Raw genomic sequence first — 19,971 nt, forward strand, 5'->3', positions numbered from 1 at the left:
TAAAATTTAAAAGGTCATAAAGCAGTTTTTAACTAAGGGCTGGGGGAAAGCCAACAGGTGCAGAGGAGCATGTGGTTCAGACAGAAACATCCCTTAAGAAAGGATCTACTAATGGAGATTCTCTGTGTCCTAATAAGGAGGAGAGCGTGGAAGATAAAATACAGGTAGGATCTGATGAGAAACAGTCAAATGAAAAAAAGTCTAATTCAATTACATCATGTCATGGGAGACAGCTAAAAAGTGACAAGTTTTTTAAGTGCTTATATATCAATGCTAGAAATCTAAATAATCAGATGGGTGAACCAGAGTGCCTCATATTAAATGAGGATATTGATACAATCGCCATCACAAAACTTGGTGGAATGAGAATAATCAATGGGACACAGTAATACCAGGGTACAAAATATATTGGAAGGACAGAACAGGTTGTGCTGGTGGGGGAGTGGCGCTATATGTGACAGAAAGCATAGAATCAAATGAAGTAAAAATCTTGAATGAACCAAACTGCACCATAGAATCTCTATGGACAGTAATTCCATGATTTAATCATAAGAATATAGCAGTAGGGATATATTACCGACCACCTGACCAGGATGGTGATAGTGACTGTGAAATGCTCAGGGAGATTAGAGAGGCTATTAAAATAAAAAACTCAATAATAATGGGGATTTTCAACTATTCCCATATTGACTGGGTACATATCACCTTAGGACAGGATGCAGAGATAAAGTTTCTTGACACCTTAAATGACTGTTTCTTGGAGCAGCTAGTCCTGGAAGCCACAAGAGGAGAGGCAGTTTTTGATTTAGTCCTAAGTGGAGTACTGGATCAGGTTCACAAGGTGAATATAGCTGGATAGGTTGGTAACAGTGACCATAATATAGTTAAATTTAACATCCCTGTGGCAGGGAAAATACCACAGCAGCCCAACACTGTAGCATTTAATTTCAGAAAGGGGAACTACACAAAAATGAGGAGGTTAGTTAAACAGAAATTAAAAGGTACAGCACCAAAAGTAAAATCCCTGCAAGTTTCATAGAAACTTTTTAAAGACACCATAATAGACACTCAACTTAAATGTATACCCCACATTAAAAAACATAGTAAGAGAATCAAAAAAGAACCACCGTGGCTAAACAACAAAGTAAAAGAAGCAGTGAGAGGCAAAATGGCATCCTTTAAAAAGTGGAAGTTAAATCCTAGTGAGGAAAATAAAAGGAACATAAACACTGGCAAATGACATGTAAAAATATAATCAGAAAGGCCAAAAAAAAAATTGAAGTACAGCTAGCCAAAGACTCAAAAAGTAATAGGATTTTTTTGTTTTAAGAACATCAGAAGCAGGAAGCCTGCTAAACAACCAGTGGGACCACTGGACAATCGAGATGCTAAAGAAGCACTCAAGGTGGTATGATAAGGCCCTTGCAGAGAAACTAAATTAATTATTTGCATCAGTCTTCACAGTTGAGGATATGAGAGAGATTCCCAAACCTGAGACTTTTTTTTAGGTGACAAATCTGAGGAACTGTCCCAGATTGAGGTGTCATTAGAGAAGGTTTTGGAACAAATTGATAAACTAAACAGTAATAAGTCACCAGGACCAGATGGTATTCACCCAAGAATTCTGAAGGAACTCAAATGTGAAATTGCAGGACTACTAACTGTAGTCAGTAACCTACCATTTAAATCAGCTTCTGTACCAAATGACTGGAGGATAGCTAATGTGATGCCAATTTTTAAAAAGGGCTCCAGAGTTGACCCCAGCATTTACAGGCCAGTAAGCCTGACTTCAGTACTGGGCAATCTAGTTGAAACTATAGTAAAGAACAATATTGTCAGACACATAGGTGAACATAATTTCTTGGGGAATAATCAACATGGTTTTTGTAAAGTGAAATCATGTCTCACCAATCTACTAGAATTCTTTGAGGGGATCAACAAGCATGTGGACAAGAGGATCCAGTGGATTTAGATTTTCAGAAAGCCTTTGACAAGGTCCCTCACCAAAGGCTCTTAAGCAAAGTAAGCAGTCATGGGATAACAGGGAAAGTGCTCTCATGGACTGGTAACTGGGTAAAAGATAGGAAACAAAGGCTAGGAATAAATGGTCAGTTTTCAGAATGGAGAGAGGTAAATAGTGGTGTCCTCCAGCGGTCTGTACTGGGCCCAGTCCTATTTAAATGATCTGGAAAAAGGGGTAAACAGTGAGGTGGCAAAATTTGCAGATGGTACAAAACTACTCAAGATAGTTAAGTCCCAGTCAGACTGCAAAGCACTACAAAAAGATCTCTCAAAACTGGGTGACTGGGCAACAAAATGGCAGATGAAATTCAATGTTGATAAATGCAAAGTAATGCACATTGGAAAACATAATCCCAATTGTACATATAAAATGATGGGGTCTAAATTAACTATTACCACTCAAGAAAGAGATCTTGGAGTCATTGTGGATAGTTCTCTGAAAACATCCACTCAATGTCAGAAAAGTGAACAGAATGTTGGGAAACATTAAGAAAGGGATAGATAATAAGACAGAAAATATCATATTCCATCTATATAAATCCATGGTACGCTCATATCTTGAATACTGTGTGCAGATGTGGTCGCCCCATCTCAAAAAAGATATATTGGAATTGGAAAAGGTTCAGAAAAGGGCAACAAAAATAATTAGGGGTATGGAACAGCTTCCATATGAGGAACCATTAATAAGACTGGGACTTTTCAGCTTGGAAAAGAGACAACTAAGGGGATAATATGATAGAGGTCTATACAATCATGACTGACATGGAGAAAGTAAATAAGGCAGTGTTATTTACTCCTTCCCATAACACAAGAACTAGGGGTCACCAAATGAAATTAATAGGCAGCAGGTTTAAAACAAACAAAAGGAAGTATTTTTTCACACAACGCACTGTCAACCTGTGGAACTCCTTGCCAGAAGATGTTGTGAAGGCCAAGACTATAACAGAGTTCAAAAAAGAACCAGATAAAATCAAGCAGGATAGGTCCGTCAATGGCTATTAACCAGGATGGGCAGGGATGGTGTCCCTAGCTTCTGTTTGCCAGAAGCTGGGAATGGGCAACAGGGGATGGATCACTTGATGATTACCTGTTTTGTTCATTCCCTCTGGGGCACTTGGCATTGGCCACTGTCGGAAGACAGGATACTGGGCAAGATGGACCTTTGGTCTGACCTAGTATGGCCGTTCTTATGTTCTTAAGAGTAGTACCATTGATTTAAGTTGGACTACACACGTGCTTAGACCCAAATCCTCAACGTATTTAGGTGCCTAATTTCCACTGATCTGAATGGGAGTAAGGAGCCTACACATCTGGGGATCTGGGCCGAAGTGCTTTGCTGGATTGAGCCCACAGTGAAAGACTGTCTAGACCCAAACAACGTACAATGTAAGAGAACTAAGTGTTATTACTGTGTATCTCTTTACAACCTCTCCAAAAGTCTCAGCAGAAGCCAAGCCCTGTCCTGTTGAGTCAGGAGGGTCAGACCAAATTGGGATTTGGAGTGGGCAGGGAGTGGGGAGGAGAATAATGGCACAAATACGAGCAGAGCTATGCCAATATTGAGCACTTTTGAAAATCCCCTCCTAAGGGCTGAAGCAGAACTGATATGATGCATTAGCTCTGCACTAGAGTGAATTTCACTGTGTGAACATTCCAAACACTGCATGGAGCTAATTGCATGCAGTCTTCCTTAAGCTATATGCAACAGGATCATATTCTATAACAAAGAATATATACTAGATCTAAGGGCCAGATTTTCAAAAGTCCCCAGCATGCAGCAATTCCCATTCTTTGCAATTAGAGTTGCTGGCTGCTGAGCAGTTTTAAAGATCTCTCCCCCAGTTGCAGGTGCTGTGGAAATTGAGCAAAGCTGGCCCTAAAATGTGCAGTTTTGAAAGTGCATTTTTTTTTAAACCAGGCAGGCCATAAAAAAGTAGAAAATAGAAAATCCACCATTTTTGCTTTATGAAGATATCAAAAGAGTACAATTCCAAAATACACAGTGCTAAACATTTTCATTTGATTCCATTCCAAGATTGTGAAGTAGGATTAAAGGTACCTTTCTGCTAAATATTCTGCCTTCCTTTCTGCCAAACATTTTTTTCTAATCACATTACTTTACTCTGATTTACACGAGTTTTAGCTTCAAGAATCAATGGCCATTGCTGAATGCAAATAGGCACACAGGAAAATTATATTAAGTTTGCACAATTGATCTTTCATCATTTAAAAATGTACCTTTTAAAATTTCTTGTAATGTCAGCCTGAAATACTTCCAGCGCTGAGTGTCATCAAGTGGAGCAGGGTCACTCTGGGAAAACCCATTCTCAGTGATGTAAATTATAGGATTATTATATGTATCCTAGAACAAGAGAGCAGAAGTTTTATTCAGAACAGATGTAAGATAACCCATAAAATCAGGTGTATTAGCCTCTATATTCTCTAAGCTACAACCCAAAACTAGTTTTCATCAAATTGCACTGACCCTATTAACTTAATTTTCCATGTGCTGACCTTTCATGACTAACAGTGGAAAAGCAAAACTGTGCAAATATCCATGAAGACAGTGAAATGACTTATTTTAATAAGAATACAAAAATATCTCTCCTGCATTAGCATCTGCGTATTGTCACTGCTCCTTAACCCTTTGATACTAGCAGTCAGAGCATGTCCCACTGTCAGCAATGGGTTGCATGCCAGGAAAACCTGACTGCTGGCATCCAAAAAATTATTTCTGAAGTTCAACAGATGATAGAACACTCACGCATCATTTCAAATTGTAACTCATGCTCAATATGAGTTATCAAGTATAATAGCAACAAAAAATACCCCAAAGTCTTCAACTCTCTCAGTAGTTATGATGCAAAAATGAAACAAAGAATCCCAAGTTAACTTGTTTACACTCTTGCACGGTGCCTTTTGCTACAGCATGTGGGTGCCTCCCAATAACTGAGTCACCCATATTGCACTGCACAAATCCTTTTCCTTGGTGGTGGTTAGCTAACTAAAAATCTGGATGATCCAGTGAGTCTCACACCATACCTTGATATATTTCAGCAGTCTACGTAAACCCCAGGGAACTACAGCCAGCCATGAGCTGCCAGCAGCCAAAGGCCAGGAATGGTCCAATATTTGTTCAGCTTCTTTGTCCCCAGAAACACTTGGTTCACTGCATGTATTTTCTTGATGCTTTACTTTGCGAGTAGTATAATAATTTAGGGCAAAAAAGTCAGCAGTTCCCTTGATCATCTTCTTTTCTTCCTCAGTAAATTCTGGAAGCCTTGATGATAGGTAGCCTTGCTTTGTACTCATTACAGAGATCTGGGATTTCATGATGGCTGGATAGTCACCACTAGTAAATATGGGTTCAGCAAACCAGTCTAAGCAAAAAGCCATATATCTTTTAGTAGCTTCTTGGTCTGCCAGACAAGTTGAATCTAGGGGTTCTGCCCAATCTGAGTTCAGAGATATTGACACAAGCCCCTGTTGCTTTTTTCTAAATAACAAATCATAACTGTGCCAGGCTTTAGCATGAGCCTTTATCATGTTATGAGCTGTCCGATAAGCTCCAATACCAGGGTCCATTATTCCTGGAGCCACAATGCCTTTTTCATAGCCATCTTTAGCAACAACATAAGGCTCATTAATAGTGATCCACAGTTTCACTTGGTCTCCAAATGTTCTGAAGCAAAACTGTGCATAGTTGTCAAAGACCTCAGTGATTGCATCAGAGCTCCAACCACCTTGATCTTCTAAATGTTGAGGTAAATCAAAGTGATATAATGTCACCATGGGCACAATGCCATTTGCCAACAGGTCATCAATAATCTTGTCATAGTAATCAACTCCTGAAAAAGTTAAAAGAAAACAGGTTGGGTTCATATTTTATTACCTTAAAAATGCAGAAACCTCACTTACAAATAATAAATAATGTTATTATCACAGCATTATTTTTCTCTGTCTCTGTATTATGTATCATCCCAATGGTGTACGCTAAATCTATTTTAAAACCGTAGGGACAGATTTTCAGAAGTTGTCTGCACCCAGCAGCTGCTATTTAGGCACCAAAAGGGACCACGTTTTCAGAAGTAATCAGTGCACAGGAGCTTCCACTGAGAACAGTGGGAGCTGCTGAATCCTTATCACATTTGAAAATTTGGTCTCTTCATTTAGTGGCTGAATGGGAAAGTTCTCAAAAATCTGGCCCTAAATGTGGGAGCTGAGCTCTTTTGAAAAGTGTACCCCCAATGTATAGTTTGATCAATACCAAAGCTAAGTCTAATGGAGGGATTTTTCTCCTGGAGAACTATACAGCCACTAAAAAGCAAACAGTGCAGTATTCACCAAGATCAAGGCACGATGTAACCAGTTTGCATTTTACGATTTGCATCTGGTCAGTAGGGTGAGCCATTTCCTTTTGGATGTGGACCTTGCTATTGTTATCCCTGAATTTCTCAACTCCAGATTAGCCAATTGCAATGAATTCTACAATTTACAAGTATCTTGAGACAGAAGCTGGGGCAACATGCAGCAATTCCCTCTAGCTTGGGCATCTTGTCAGGCCTATCTGACATTTGGTGTTCTTCATTGGTTGCTATTGGTCTCTAGATGGTCTTGGTCTTGAGCTACCACACTTAATGGCTTGGGATTAGCTCACCTGAGAGACTAACTCCCTCCTTGTGACACTGCCACGGCTGCAGGCAGCAGAGGCACTCAAGCTAGATCCCTCTGGTTATAAAAGAGAGGAGACAGACAGTTGGTCATTCACTATGAGGATCCTGGCACTCTGAACCCTTCCCCCACCACTTTGGTCTGAAATAGCCTGAACTCGATCACCTGGGAAAGCAACAAAAGCCATTTATTTGACAGGCTTTTGGGGCAAAGCTTGAGAGGATATTTCTGGAGGGCGAATGGGGATTTTCAGTTACTGGGCTTTATCAGCTGGCTAAGTTAATGTGTCTCTTGTATTTTGGGCATTTTTTTAGCTTTGTTTAAATATAAATAAATAAAACTAAATAGATTTTTTCAAGCCTCCTTAGAATGCTGGGTCTTGCATCATATGCAAAATATGGTGTTACTTTTTCAGACGTGGGCTAACAGTTAGCTTGCTCCTTCACAAGAACCATCTGACTTTAGACTTTCCCAGTCGCATTCCTACTAATAATATGAATGTTGAATTATTTATATTACAGTTAAACTCAAAGGGTCCAGTCAGGACAGAGGGTGCCTTATGCAGGTGCCATACAGACAAAAGGCAGAACTTGCCTCAGAGACTTGGATTCACTTTTGAAAATTGCCTAAGTGACTTAGGAACTGCCGTTCCATTTTCAAAAGTGATTTAGGCACTTACAAGTCATTAAGACATAAGCTCCTAAATCTCTTTTGAAAATGGGACTTAGGCCCTGGGACAAGACTTGACACTTTGAAGACTTGAACACAATGGAGGAAAGGAGCAGACAACAATACGGTTTCATATATTAGCTAAGTATATGATTTGGAGAGTTCATAGTGTTTTGTTTTGTTTTTAATATGATAACAAGAGATGTTAATGAATCACTAACAGGCCACCTGTATTAGTGAGTGAAGGTGTTGGTACTATGCTAACTACTTCTTTGCACTGGTTTTTGGATTCAGTGTGTGCTAACATTTAAAAAAAATGCAGACACGATGCCCTGGTCTACATTGTCAGTGTTAGCCCTTAAAATTATCCTGCTTTCACAGTTGTACCATATGGTTGGTCTTGTCTCAAGGATTCTACTCATACTGTTTTTTAATCCAACATCTGATGCAGCAATAAACTGAGAACCCCAGACTTAGTGCACATCTTCTTGCAAGCAGACCAGTACCTACACATCCACTATCACAGCAAGATTTGATGGGCTTGTTTACAATAAGCTTGGCAGGCAATTTGTTTTTCCTCTCTAGCTGCAACCCCATAAGAATTTAGGGAGATGCATGTCTGGGGGCAGAATTCATCAAAAATTCCTTTAATTCTCAAAAAAATAATTTCAAAGTTCAAATTTACAATCAATTAGGGCCAGATTGTGAATCCTTTACTCCCATTGGTGAACAGTGACTCACATGGCTTCAGCAGGGCTATTCATGTGGGTCTCTCTGGTGGGAGTGTTTTCTCCATCTAGCCCTTAGTTGGCAAAACAGAAGTCCTTTGCTGGTACAGCATCCTCTTTTTTAACATGACAGCAAAACTCCCTAGAAATTTATAAGCGGTAGCCTGTGCAATTTTACAGATTACTCAGTAGAATTTGGGTAATTTAAAAGCGATCAAATATCTATTTTCCAGATTTCAATTAATTATTGAAAAAGGCTTATAATCTTGTGTGATCCAGAAAGAGAAATGCAGCTATATCACTGGAAATCATCGGCGTCATAAAAATATCTGGTTACCTGTTAATGCTAAAACTGGGATGACGCCATTTTTACATTTGTACCTATGGATCAGTTAGAAGAGCAAAGAAGGGCAGCATATAGAGTTCTGGCAATATGTGTGTATGTGCTCTGAGGGGAGACCACATCTTTGGGGTGTCCTAATAAGGACCAACTGGCAACAGGAGGTGGAGAGGAAAATGCACTTCATATCAACTGGATGGGAAAGGAATAGGTTAAGGCCTGGAGGAGAGTCAGAGTGCGTCACTGGAGCTGGTATGGATTCCCATGTGATTCTGAGGTTGGGGGTGGTACCCATTCTGCCTGGGATACAGGCCCCATTTCTCTCTTCTTTTCTGCCTTCCTCTTTCCTGGTCCTACCCTAATGTTGAAGTCAGGCACAGAAGAGAATTATATTCTGGGTCCAATAAACCACACACGCTGTCTGCCAGTTCTGGCTCCCTCCTCACTGCAATCTGCCTTTCTGCAGCTAATACACAACACTCCTTGGAGGACACAGGACATAGAGAATTGTAAAACAAAACAAAAACCAGCCACTACATAAAAAACAAAATAAACTCACAGTAGGTTTAAACCTGACATTTGATAGGAGTAAAACCCCTGCAACTTTGTTCCTTTAGAAGAAAACCCCCTTACAACTGGAAAACAAATGTTAAAGGTTTTTCCAAATGTCCCATGTTTTAGGTGTGAAATTAGTAGTGAATCAGTTTGTGGGAATGGTTTTTATTTGAAAGGACATTGCTTTAAGGTTTCTATTCTTCTCATGCTCTTTGTAGAAATGTTTATACAGAAGATAGTGGCCTTTCCATGATATGCAGCTACAATTGCTTCAACAGATCACTGCACAGGACAAGTGAGCGCCTGCCTAATGAAACACCCTTCCAATGCCCTTTCGCTAAATGTAAAGTTCATAAAATTAATCAGGCAGCTGTTTAAAAGAGGGATCAAGTGAACATTTTCAAAAATGTTAGTTGAATTTGGTCAAAATGTTGTTAGCTTTTTTTCTTACCAACTCTATGGCTGTTCACTATCTCCCACCCTTACTTCTAAATAACAAAGCCTGTTCAACAGGCAGCTCTGTGGCAGCACCTGTAGTACTACCTGAAATAAATTGTGTTCTAGGGGGGAAATCTAAGGATACTCAGTCAAATTTAATTTCCATATACCACAAAAAGCATCCAAACTAAAAGGTGAATCCTGCCCTGTGGCACAGGCTTCATGCTTAGAAATTCTGGTGGTGGTGGGAAGGAATCTTCCTATCCCTTTCTCATTCAGCTGGTGACATGAAGTGCATTTTCCTTCCCTCTTCCTGCTGCCAAATTGGTCCTTATTAGAACACCCCAAAGATGTGGTCTCTCCTCGGAAGGCTGGAGTTACTCCTGTGTCCATGCTGTGAAGAAGGAAATGGCTGGTTGGTCTGCTGTCTATGGATGCATCAACCCACTCTCATGGCTCCTGCACGTCCACCATCTCCTTATGGCAGAAGCTGTGCTCTGCAGAATGCAGGAGGTGAATAGAGGTCTGCACGGGCAACCCAAATTCTGCAACCTGAACACTCTTATCAGAACATTATTGGTTCTGTGTGTATGGATCTGCACAGCCCTGGAGTGGGGAATTTGCTAATAAATTTTCCCCCTCATTCTCTTTCCAGCCCTTCCCTTTCTTGAATGGGGAGAGGAAGGAAGGTTGCCCCAGGATGAAGGTTGCCCCAAGAGCACAAAGATTGACATCTTCCCAGAAGGAGCGGGGAGTCCAGGTAGCAACAAGGAAGGAGTGAGGAACGCTTCAGACACAGCTATCATCCAATTCTATTTCCTTTTTGTTTTGTTAGGGACATTTTCCTTGTTTGTTCAGACCCCTCCTCTTACTCTGTTCCTCACAGTCTCTCTGATGCAGCGTCACTCCCCCTAGTCTCCGCATTCTCCTCCAATCCTCCTCACCCTGGATCCTTTTCCTCTGCACTCAATATTGCCTTTCCCTTCCTTTGCTTATTAACTCAGCCACAACCTTTTCCCCTTGCCGATTCTCTCTGAACTTAAAAAGCAGAACAAATGTGGAACCAACATATTTGCTAACCATCAATTTGATCAGTCTTTGTATACTTCGCATCTCTTTTCTCCCACCCTATTCCTGTCTTGCCATCTTACACTATATAGTCTCCTTGGAGCTCTTTGTAGACTCTTTTTCTCGTGTGTGTTTGTACAGCACCTAGCACAATGCCTACCCTGTCCTGAATGAACCTACAGCCATTACTGGAAACCAAATAATAAAAATGAACTGTGAGATCCCCTCTCATTGGCCAGCTAAGGAGTATATTGCTTGAGTACCTGCAGAAAAGTCTGTCCTACTTAGACAATGTATGCTATTCAGTGTGCAATTCAGAATGTCAGTAGATTATGCTGATACACTATCCACATGCATTTGCCAATTCTGTCAAATATGGGATTGATTGATTGATTAATTTGTTTACTTATATTCCATGAGAAAGTTTTTCTCTTATTTGCTTAGCAAGTTCTGCAGGGGTTCATTGTAACTTTGCACAAGCCCATGAAATAGAATTTATAATCACTTTTTTAAAAATTTAGAACAGGCAAAAAATACATGGTAGGGAACATAATACTCATCCCATCCCAAAAGATCATGATATCCAAGGGGATCTAGAGTATTAATTAGGAAGTTGTTGCAAACCTATAAAAAATCATCCCATAATTACTCTGAAAAAAAGTTATAATTTCAAAGCTACACTGCAGAATAGCATACTGGATTAATTATGCCAGACTGCAGCAATAACCTTGAATTAAAGCTGCAACCTTCTATTTTTAAGAAACAATTGCCTTTCTGGTTGATGAAACCTGTCGTCCCATCAGGTAACAGACGTGACCAGGAAAGAGAAAAGCGATAATGAGTCAATCCAAGCTGTTTGATACATTTCAAATCTTCCTCCCACAGAGTGTAGCTGCCACAAGCTACATCACCAGTCTGGTTCTTGAAAACTCGATCTCCTCCCTGATGGGTGAATGTGTCCCAAACATTAGGGCCCTTTCCATCTGCATTCCAGCCTCCTGATTAAAAACAAAACTGAATCATTACACTTTTGACATCAAAAGACATATGTTGAATGTAAATATTTATCATATAAAGTAGACACAAGAATCTTAGTACCTTGTAAGCAAATCAAGCAAGGCTTTCTCCAGTTCTTTCACTTAAAATGAATAGTTTTTTCTCAAGCTATAGAACATTTGTATTAAGTTCTGCATTTATTCATGGTTTTGTCACTGCTCACTATTTGAAAAATCTGTTTCAAACAGCACTTACAGAGGTTCTGACACACTGCATATTATTTTTAGCCAAAGATCAGATGCTTGTGAATCTTCTGAGATATTAACAAAAAGTATTTGCTAATGCAACTTCCACCCATGAATGTAAAAGATCTGGCCATATCAAAGAAAGCCTTTAGGATATGAAAAATACATCCAACAAATAGGCACTTATGGCTTTCTGGATGTCCTTTGAAAGTCCTGACAGTCTGTTAAGAAGAAAGGAATACCATTATGAGCCATGGCCCTAGGCATGTATAACATGAATTAATAACAAAGCTCTGTGAAACTTCTGCCTTTTGCTTAGACAAACGTTCACGGAAAAACTGCAAAGATTTCCACTAAATTAAATTTTACACTAAATGTTCATAATCTCTGCACCATTTTCTGCATTCTGGTTATGCTGGGATATTTTGTAGTGCTTTTGAAAACTGAGGTATATTTAGCCATAGTTTGAGATCTGAGATACCACAGTGTATAAACTGAGTAAATTCAGATTTCTTTACGACAATCATTGCAGTCTTTGCAAAACCATGTTATAATATGTGCAAATGTTTAATGTGAAAAGCCCTGGAAATCCCCATCCCTGCAAAGTACAGTTAAATCACAAAACTCAGAATATGCCAAAATTCTCCAGTTTCCTTTACAAGCAAAATTTTTCAGAGTTCCAGTTAATGCATGTTTCCTGGGTTACTGTCTAAAAACTAAAATGACATTGTAGATTAAAATCATGTATAAATTAAATATCAGTTGGCTGTAAGATTAATACCTATATAATAGCTACATATCAATCCTCAGTAAAAGTGTTTTAATAATCAATTAGTATCATAGAAATTAGAGATGGAAGAACCCTATTAGGAGGTCATCCAGTCCATCCCCTGCCAATGTGAGATTGCTCCCTAAAGTATATTCAGTACTTAATGCACATCTGTCTTGTTAAATTTAAGTTTAATGCAAGGTTAAGCATATTGCAGACACTTAATTTAAAGCGTTACTAGAATCTGTAATATCATTTCTATAGCCTAGTTTCTGAAAGATCATTGTCATATTTCATGTCCTTTACGGAATTTTGTAACAGCACACAAGCACCAATATGGCTACATAAGGTTATTCAGTAAATTGAGCTCTTCTGTGGGACAGCCTTCACACTAGGTCCATTTTTAGATCTAACAACTCTGAGTGTCCCTTAAGGTTCAAGTTTTCCTACAACACAATGACTCAGTGCTGCAGTATTCTCAGATATATACAGTAATGACAGTTTCCCATGGGTAGTATTTGACTTTAGTAGTTACATTTTAAGTCAAGATTCAAATTATTTGTGCAGGAAAACACTCAAAGTAAAGTAAAGAGTAATTATTTTGTATTATTTAAGAGATTTAGAGTATTTAAAAGGCAGATTCTGTTTGCCCAAAACCAGATTTAAGGTGCCCAGTTCTGGGCCATAGCATGGCCCCTTTGCAGTGCTCTTCTTGGGCAGCTAAGAATTCCCCTGGCATGTAGGAATCCCCAACTGGCACAAACTCTACCACCTTCTTTATCCAGTCTACTCAGCAAGTGGGAGAGTGCCAGGGATTGGATGGAATAGGGCAGAAGCACCTTGGTGGTTCTCAGCCAATGATAGCATCCCAGAGTGGGCTGATACAAACGAGCTGTCTGAGGCCAATATAAGATATGCCAGGGCTGAACTGGCCTCCAGGCCAGCTTCAGGACTGAGGAAGAGCAAAGGTCAGGATCTGGTCATACATTTCAGCTATTGTACACACAGTTGATTGGCCAAATCACTCTAGATTATAGTAATATGCCCTCAAATATTTAAAAATAATGATTATAGACCATTTATATTTCAATGCACATACCTCAGTCTTTACAATTATTAAAATGGAATGCATTGGAGTAGTTCTCCTTTAAAAATTAAGTTACAGCAGGAATATCAGTGTGCACTACTTTTAAGGTTTTATGTGCTTTTCCAGACTAATCTCTCAAGTGTACCTTTCCAAAACCTTCACCTTTTGGGCTGAAGTTTTCTAGACTTGGTCTCCACCCAAAGGTGAATATCTGCTTAGTATAGCTCAACAGAGTGAGTGAAGAAAATACGTTTTTACCATTACTAAAAATTCTTGCAACTTCTCTCTCTTTTTTTAAGAGCTCTAATACAGAGTTGAAATTTACCATAGAAATGGCCCTCGTAAGGAGAAGTGCCTTGGAGTGTTCTGGTGAAAATTGATTTTGATTTGACTGAGTCATGCACCTTTGAAAGCTGCATTTTGAGCATACAGAGTACAATTGCTATGATTTTTTTAGCACTTTGAAATATATTAAGTGAAGTAGGCTGAACTGTGCATAAATACATAGCTGACAGTGAAAAATAAAAGTACACTCCTAGACCTCGCCTCATTCACTGTGCAACTTGTGATATGTGCAACAGTTGAGTTGGGACTCCACAAGAACTCTTGACTCAGTCACACTGCCTTGTCAGGTAAAGGCTGCAAGGCTCCTAGGCTTTGAAGTGTGAGTTAACCCCTGTGGACCTCTTCGGTTTTGTGGGGGTAGGGTATTTCCAATAGTGTCTAGCTGAATATTTTCACATTATAGATTTTTTTTAAAAATTAATAAAACCCTAGGAATTTCCATTAACAATTATAGAGAACATTAAAGTTGTGCATTGTCAAGGCTGGGTCACGGGCAGCCAGCCTGAATCTGGAGGATATCAAAAGTGCTCACTCTTCTAAAATCCTGAAAGGACCCACACAATGCGGCAAGCTACCAACCAATCTTTCTGCTATCTGTCATCTTTAAAGTCCTGGAGCAGCTTATCCTCCAGTGTATGTCTCCAGAGGTGGAGATAACTCTCAGCGTCAACCAGGCTGGCTTCCAGAAGAGTCAAAGCATATGTGACCAAGTCCTAGGCCTCACTACAAATATAGAAAATGGGTTTCAACAGAACTTGAAGACAGGAGCTGTTTTCTTGGACCTGACAGAGGTCTATGATACAGTATGGCACACTGGACTTCTGGTAAAACTTTTAAGAGTTCTTCCAGCATGGGTGGTGGACACTGTTGAACTTCTGCTTTCTGACAGTCATTTTCTGGTACATATGGGAGACAGAACAAATGCATGGAGAAGATAATCCAATGGCTTACCCTAATGCTTCATGCTTGCGCCCACCCTGTTCAGCCTGTACACAAATGACCTGCCACTGACTCAGTCATGCAAGTTTATCTATGCAGATGACATCTGCTGTGGTACCCAGTCATTCTCTTTCACCAAATTGGAGAATATCTTGAACACCAACTTAGCCAAGATGGCAGCCTACTGGAGCAGTTGGTGCCTCCAACCAGGTATGACCATGACAGTTTTGAGCATCTTCGAACTCCACAACGCAAGCACTAAAGGTGAGTTAGACGTCTTCCTTAATGGTAAACAACTGAAACATGAGGCAAAACCTGTCTACCTTGATGTCACATTGGACTGCACTTTGACTTTCCATGACCATCTAAAAAATACTGCTGTCAAAGTCAGGACTAGGAATAATCGAATCAGCAAATTAGCTGGTTCGATCTGGGGCACAGGCACACAGACACTTCTGGCACTGTGCTATTTCTCAGCAGAATACTGTGCCCGGGTGTGGTGGTGTTCGCCTCACACTATATTGGTTGGTGTCAAATTGAGCTTGACCAGGCATATCATCACAGGCACTGAACACCCCAATTGTATCCCATGGCTACCAGTTCTGAGCAACATAGCCCCTCCACACATTTGTCACAGAGACTCTACAGGCAGACTGGTGGAGAAGCTGCGTGCCAACCCAGGACTCCCACTGTTCACAGACATTTTTAGTCACCCCAGAGGACAACTTAAGTTGAGTTGTCCATTGTTGTCTCAACTGCCAAATCAGAATCTGTCAACAGCAACCCTATGGTGCAGTGAGTGGTCAGCTGAAGAAGTTTGAAATGTCGCTTTTTACAGATCCAGACTAACACGGCTACCCCTCTGATACTTGACGTAACTGAGATATACTTCATGCAAGATGGCTCATGTGAGATATCATTGGAAAGGTTATGATTTACTGAATGTGATTATCCAATTTGTATGCCTGCATCTGAAGTTAGGAATATTGACTATGTATCTGTATTTCAACTATGCTACTTTGGGTGATGCCCACTGCTAACACTTCAGGTACAACAATGGAAAAGCCAGACAGTGCAGATGGCCCATCAGTGAGGACAATAGACTGTGAAAAGCTTGGCCTTCCTGTGGACCCTCCATACTGCCACTGACTCATGGACACTGTGACCCTACAGAGTCAGGTGGTCTTGTCATCCGATATTAAAACATTACCTGGGACTTCTTGTAACTTTCCACTGTAAGGAAAGTGAGGTCAAGTTTAGGAAACTATTTCGGGTCGGGAGAAAGGCAAACAGGACTCTTCCTCTTCATGTCCTCCCTGCCCAAGAAGAAAGACTACGAAAGGAAAGGTGAGGGGGGAGTCCAGACTGAAACATGGGTCTAGTCTGAAAAGGAATAAAACTGTAACTTTGAACCACAGAAACTTTGAAAACTGCCTGCAACAATATCTAGGGTGAGAAATACTATTTGTAACCAATTTCTTTAGTGAACGAGCTTAGTTTGCATATTTGATTTAGTTGCTTAGAAATCTGCTTTGTTCTGTTTGTTACCCCTTTTACCACTTAAAATCTACCTTTTATAGTTAATAACATTTGTTTTGTTTATTATTAAACCAAGTTTCTGTAATTTCTGACTCGGGGTAAGAAGTGTGTACACCTTTCTCCACATTGAGGGAGCAAGCGAATTTCATAATATATCTTTGGGTCTGCACTCCAAGGGAGATGGACATCTGAGTGCTGGAGCAAGTCCCTTAAGCTGAGTCTTCCCAGAGCTGATCCACAGCTGGGTGTGGCCCTGCCTGTGTGTGTGTTAGAGGAGGTTTTAAGAGCCTGGCTCAGTTTAAATGGCGCCGATGCTGGCAGAAGAGGTAGACTCAGTGGTATGTCAGCATATCAGGTGGCTTCCCAAGGAGTCCAACCCATCACATCATGGTGGCCTTAGGGCCCTTCATTCTGCAGATGAAGCCTCTTCAGGGTGGCTTAGCAAGCACTACAAATGCTAGAAGAAGAAAAAGCCAGCCTAGTGGATAAAGACAGGGCAAAACATCAGGAATCAGAGTCATTTGTCAATCTAGAGTCAGGTAATCAGGAGTAAGAAGCAGAAGGCAAAACCAAATCATAAACTTGGTGTCAGAGCCAGGAGATAAATGTTGGGGTCAGGGACCAGGATCAGCATAAGGAAACAGGATGTGCAGCAGCATCTAGCTGGAGTTCCACTTAGTTGACAGACAACTTTCTTGTATCTTTTCCAGATTAGAATAGTATGTCCAGATTAATCAAGAATTAGCAATGTCCTGTCAATGAGGCCCTCCATAGGTGGTAAATTCTACAGTGTGTGGGGGCCTCCGATGCTCATGATTCTCCAAGTGTTTCTTATGCCATGCATGGCACCAGTTGCCACCCAAGGAATCCTCAGACCCAGTGCTGCTCCATATACTCATCTAGCCACTCAAAAGGCAGGATGTGATATAATACTAAGCTTCCATGTGAATTTCAGCCCAGAGAATAAAGGAGTAGTTCCTACTCTCCCCCAGGGCCCATGGAAGCTGTCCTCAGCAGAAGAAAATGGGTAAGAAAGAGACAGCAGGCTGGGCTTCCCCGAGTTCCCCACCACCTCAAACTTGCAGGTAAAGCTGAATTTATGCTGTTTCCCTCTCTGTGGTTTAAGACCTGCCCCTATTGAGGGTTAGAAAAGAATTTAGAATTAGGCCCCAAGGATGGTGTTTTAAACCTGATATTGTATTTCCCGGGTTTTAGAGAATGAAGAGGTCATAGTTTCCCAATCTCCTTCCCTCCATTGCTCCAAGCTTTGATTATCACTCTCTGGTCTTCAGGGGTTCCCCTGCGGTCTTTTCTCCAGTTGCCCCAGTCAGATCACTTGCCTGAGGATCCTCCAAATCCCTGAAGTGTTGCCATCTTCTCATCAACTTGCTTTCTACTGTCTCCTTCCACCTATCTCTGCAGGGACACTGTCTCCCTCCAAACCCCACTGGCTGCAACACTCACCTCATATACTCCAAACCTGCTCCCCTAGCCTCCTCTGTACACATCATTCTCACTAACACCTGATTCCATGTGCCCCCAACTTCCCCAGGGTGCCAACTAACAAACTCTTGCTGGGCCCTTCTACTTTACCCTGCTCCCTCATCCATAAGCCAACAACTGCTTTGGCTCTGGTGTCCCTACCCTGCTGGTCTCCCAAGCCCCAGCTACACCCACAAACATGTGGGAGGTCTGGGAGCCTTATCCCATCCCCTCTCACAATCTCATGGAATGGTCAGTGACCTACCCTCCATCCGTTCATGGGGAGTCACCAGAGAGGATCACTGTCATTCAGTCCTCTGAACAGGTACTATAGATGTTTATGTGAAGGACATACTCACACACTGAGGATGGCTGAGCTCTGCTTACTAAAGGCAGGTCCCAGAAGAAGTTTGGCACCAGTGGATGAGTTTCCCTGCGATCATAGAAGTCCCAGGAAATGTAGGCAGGGCTTCCTCTGAGCACAGGAAAATCCTGCCCACCGTGGAAGGGGATCCCAAAGGCCTAGCACTGACCTTCCAGTTTGCTGTCCTGCATGCTTCCAGGAGATGGGTTCTGACTTGTGACTCTCCCCCAAACACCTGCTTCTGGGGAATTAATTATGACTGTCACCTATATGCACACCTGTTCTCAATTCTTAGGGCATGAAGAGGCCCTTGCAAGCCAAGCAATCTGCTCATGTCTACCCCAACAGAAAGGAGGGAGTGAAAGCCTAGTGAGAATGTAACCTGCTGCTGCTTCCTTCTCTCACTTTGATCACTGGGAGGAGGAACACACACCTATTTTCCCCACCTGCCATGGTCTTGTTTCTGGGGTTTGGGGATAGGTTTTCCCACCCCAACTGTTCAGGGCAAGGAACAGTTAAGTGAGAAATGTAACATGGAGCCACACAAGACTTAAAAACTATGCAATGGGTCAAAATGGAACATGGAATCCCGTCCCCTCCACCTGTCCTCTCAATATTGGTGACTTTTGGATCCAGACTTCATGACTTGGGTCCCATCTTTGCTTTAAAACTATTTAACCCCCCTTCTTCCTTCCTTTGGCACATGGAAATCTGATACCTTCAACTTGATAAGCTGCTGTAGCAGCACCCCAAGCAAATCCACTGGGGAAAGAAATGTCTTCTGGGTGCCAGTCACAAGGGGCAGGAGCAAAGGAGGCAGCAGCAGCTGAAGCCATGTGGCTGGTGGATCTGGACCTCCTGTGGGGCTGACACCGCGCTTCCTGGACGGACTACTCTTCCACTTGTCGTAAGCAGATTCTGTATCAAACACAAACACAGAAAAATAAACCCTGAGCAGCTTCTCTCTCTGAAGGATAAATAGTTGCAACCATATCTTGCATGTCTCATGATCTGAACACAGAGGCTTAGCTCAGCCTCCCACGCACACTGAAAGGGGAGGGGCAGCAGTGCAGCCAGCTACAAGGGCCTCGTGTACAAGTAGCTCCTTCCAGTGCATGGTACTGGGCTGTCCAGATCAGGCCTCTGTCCTTCGCTGCCCATGTAAGCTGCCAGACTCCCCATACCTAGAGCTACTTACTCTGAATAAGGTGCTGAGCCACCCAGACAGAAGCTCCTCCCACTTTCCTGTAAGTCATTCAAACCTGGACCCTACTCTTTTTCTGGCACAGAGTCCCTGCCATGTCCCCACTCCATACATGGCCCAGATCTGGTCTGGTCTGATCACTTTGCAGCACATGGTAAGGGCTGTTGCCCCCAGTGTGTGGAATTGTAACTGTCAGGCTTGTGTCTGCTGCATGTTTCCTCTATTTATCTAGGGTTAGGTATTCACTGCACCTGGTCAAAGAGAGTCTGAGGAGGCCTTCTGTAGATGGACACTCAAAACTGCTGCCCTCTGCCTCCTTTCACACCCCAGAGAGGCTCCCTTACTCCTAGACTGAAAGTATAAACCCCTAACTGAAATGTGTGAAACTTCAGACATGGCACGCTAGATGGCACTATTGCAACTTATTTTTCAGGCACTGCAAGAGCTGTTTTCCCTCTCTGGATTACAGTAAACACATATTGATTTATGCTAAGGTCAGTATCCCCATTT

General features: G+C 41.5%; 1 protein-coding gene across 4 annotated transcripts in view; it reads right to left on the reverse strand.

Annotated features, from left to right (window-relative positions):
- LOC120406368 (cytosolic beta-glucosidase-like) overlaps nucleotides 1-19,971 on the reverse strand; it is an 82,053-nt gene that overhangs the window by 25,722 nt on the left and 36,360 nt on the right. For 3 of the 4 annotated variants that reach the window (XM_039541107.1, XM_039541106.1, XM_039541109.1), the window contains 3 exons: nucleotides 18,976-19,175; nucleotides 5,065-5,870; nucleotides 4,261-4,384 (listed from right to left, as the gene is read on the reverse strand). In XM_039541107.1, the coding sequence (XP_039397041.1) occupies nucleotides 4,261-4,384; nucleotides 5,065-5,870; nucleotides 18,976-19,093 (1,048 nt within the window). In that variant the 5' untranslated portion in view covers nucleotides 19,094-19,175. Of the gene's footprint in view, nucleotides 1-4,260; nucleotides 4,385-5,064; nucleotides 5,871-11,261; nucleotides 11,490-18,975; nucleotides 19,176-19,971 lie in introns of all 4 variants that reach the window. The other variant, XM_039541110.1, reaches the window with a different exon arrangement.

The sequence above is a fragment of the Mauremys reevesii genome, linkage group 5 (assembly GCF_016161935.1).
Source record: "Mauremys reevesii isolate NIE-2019 linkage group 5, ASM1616193v1, whole genome shotgun sequence".
In the NCBI taxonomy this organism is placed as follows: Eukaryota; Metazoa; Chordata; order Testudines; family Geoemydidae; genus Mauremys; species Mauremys reevesii.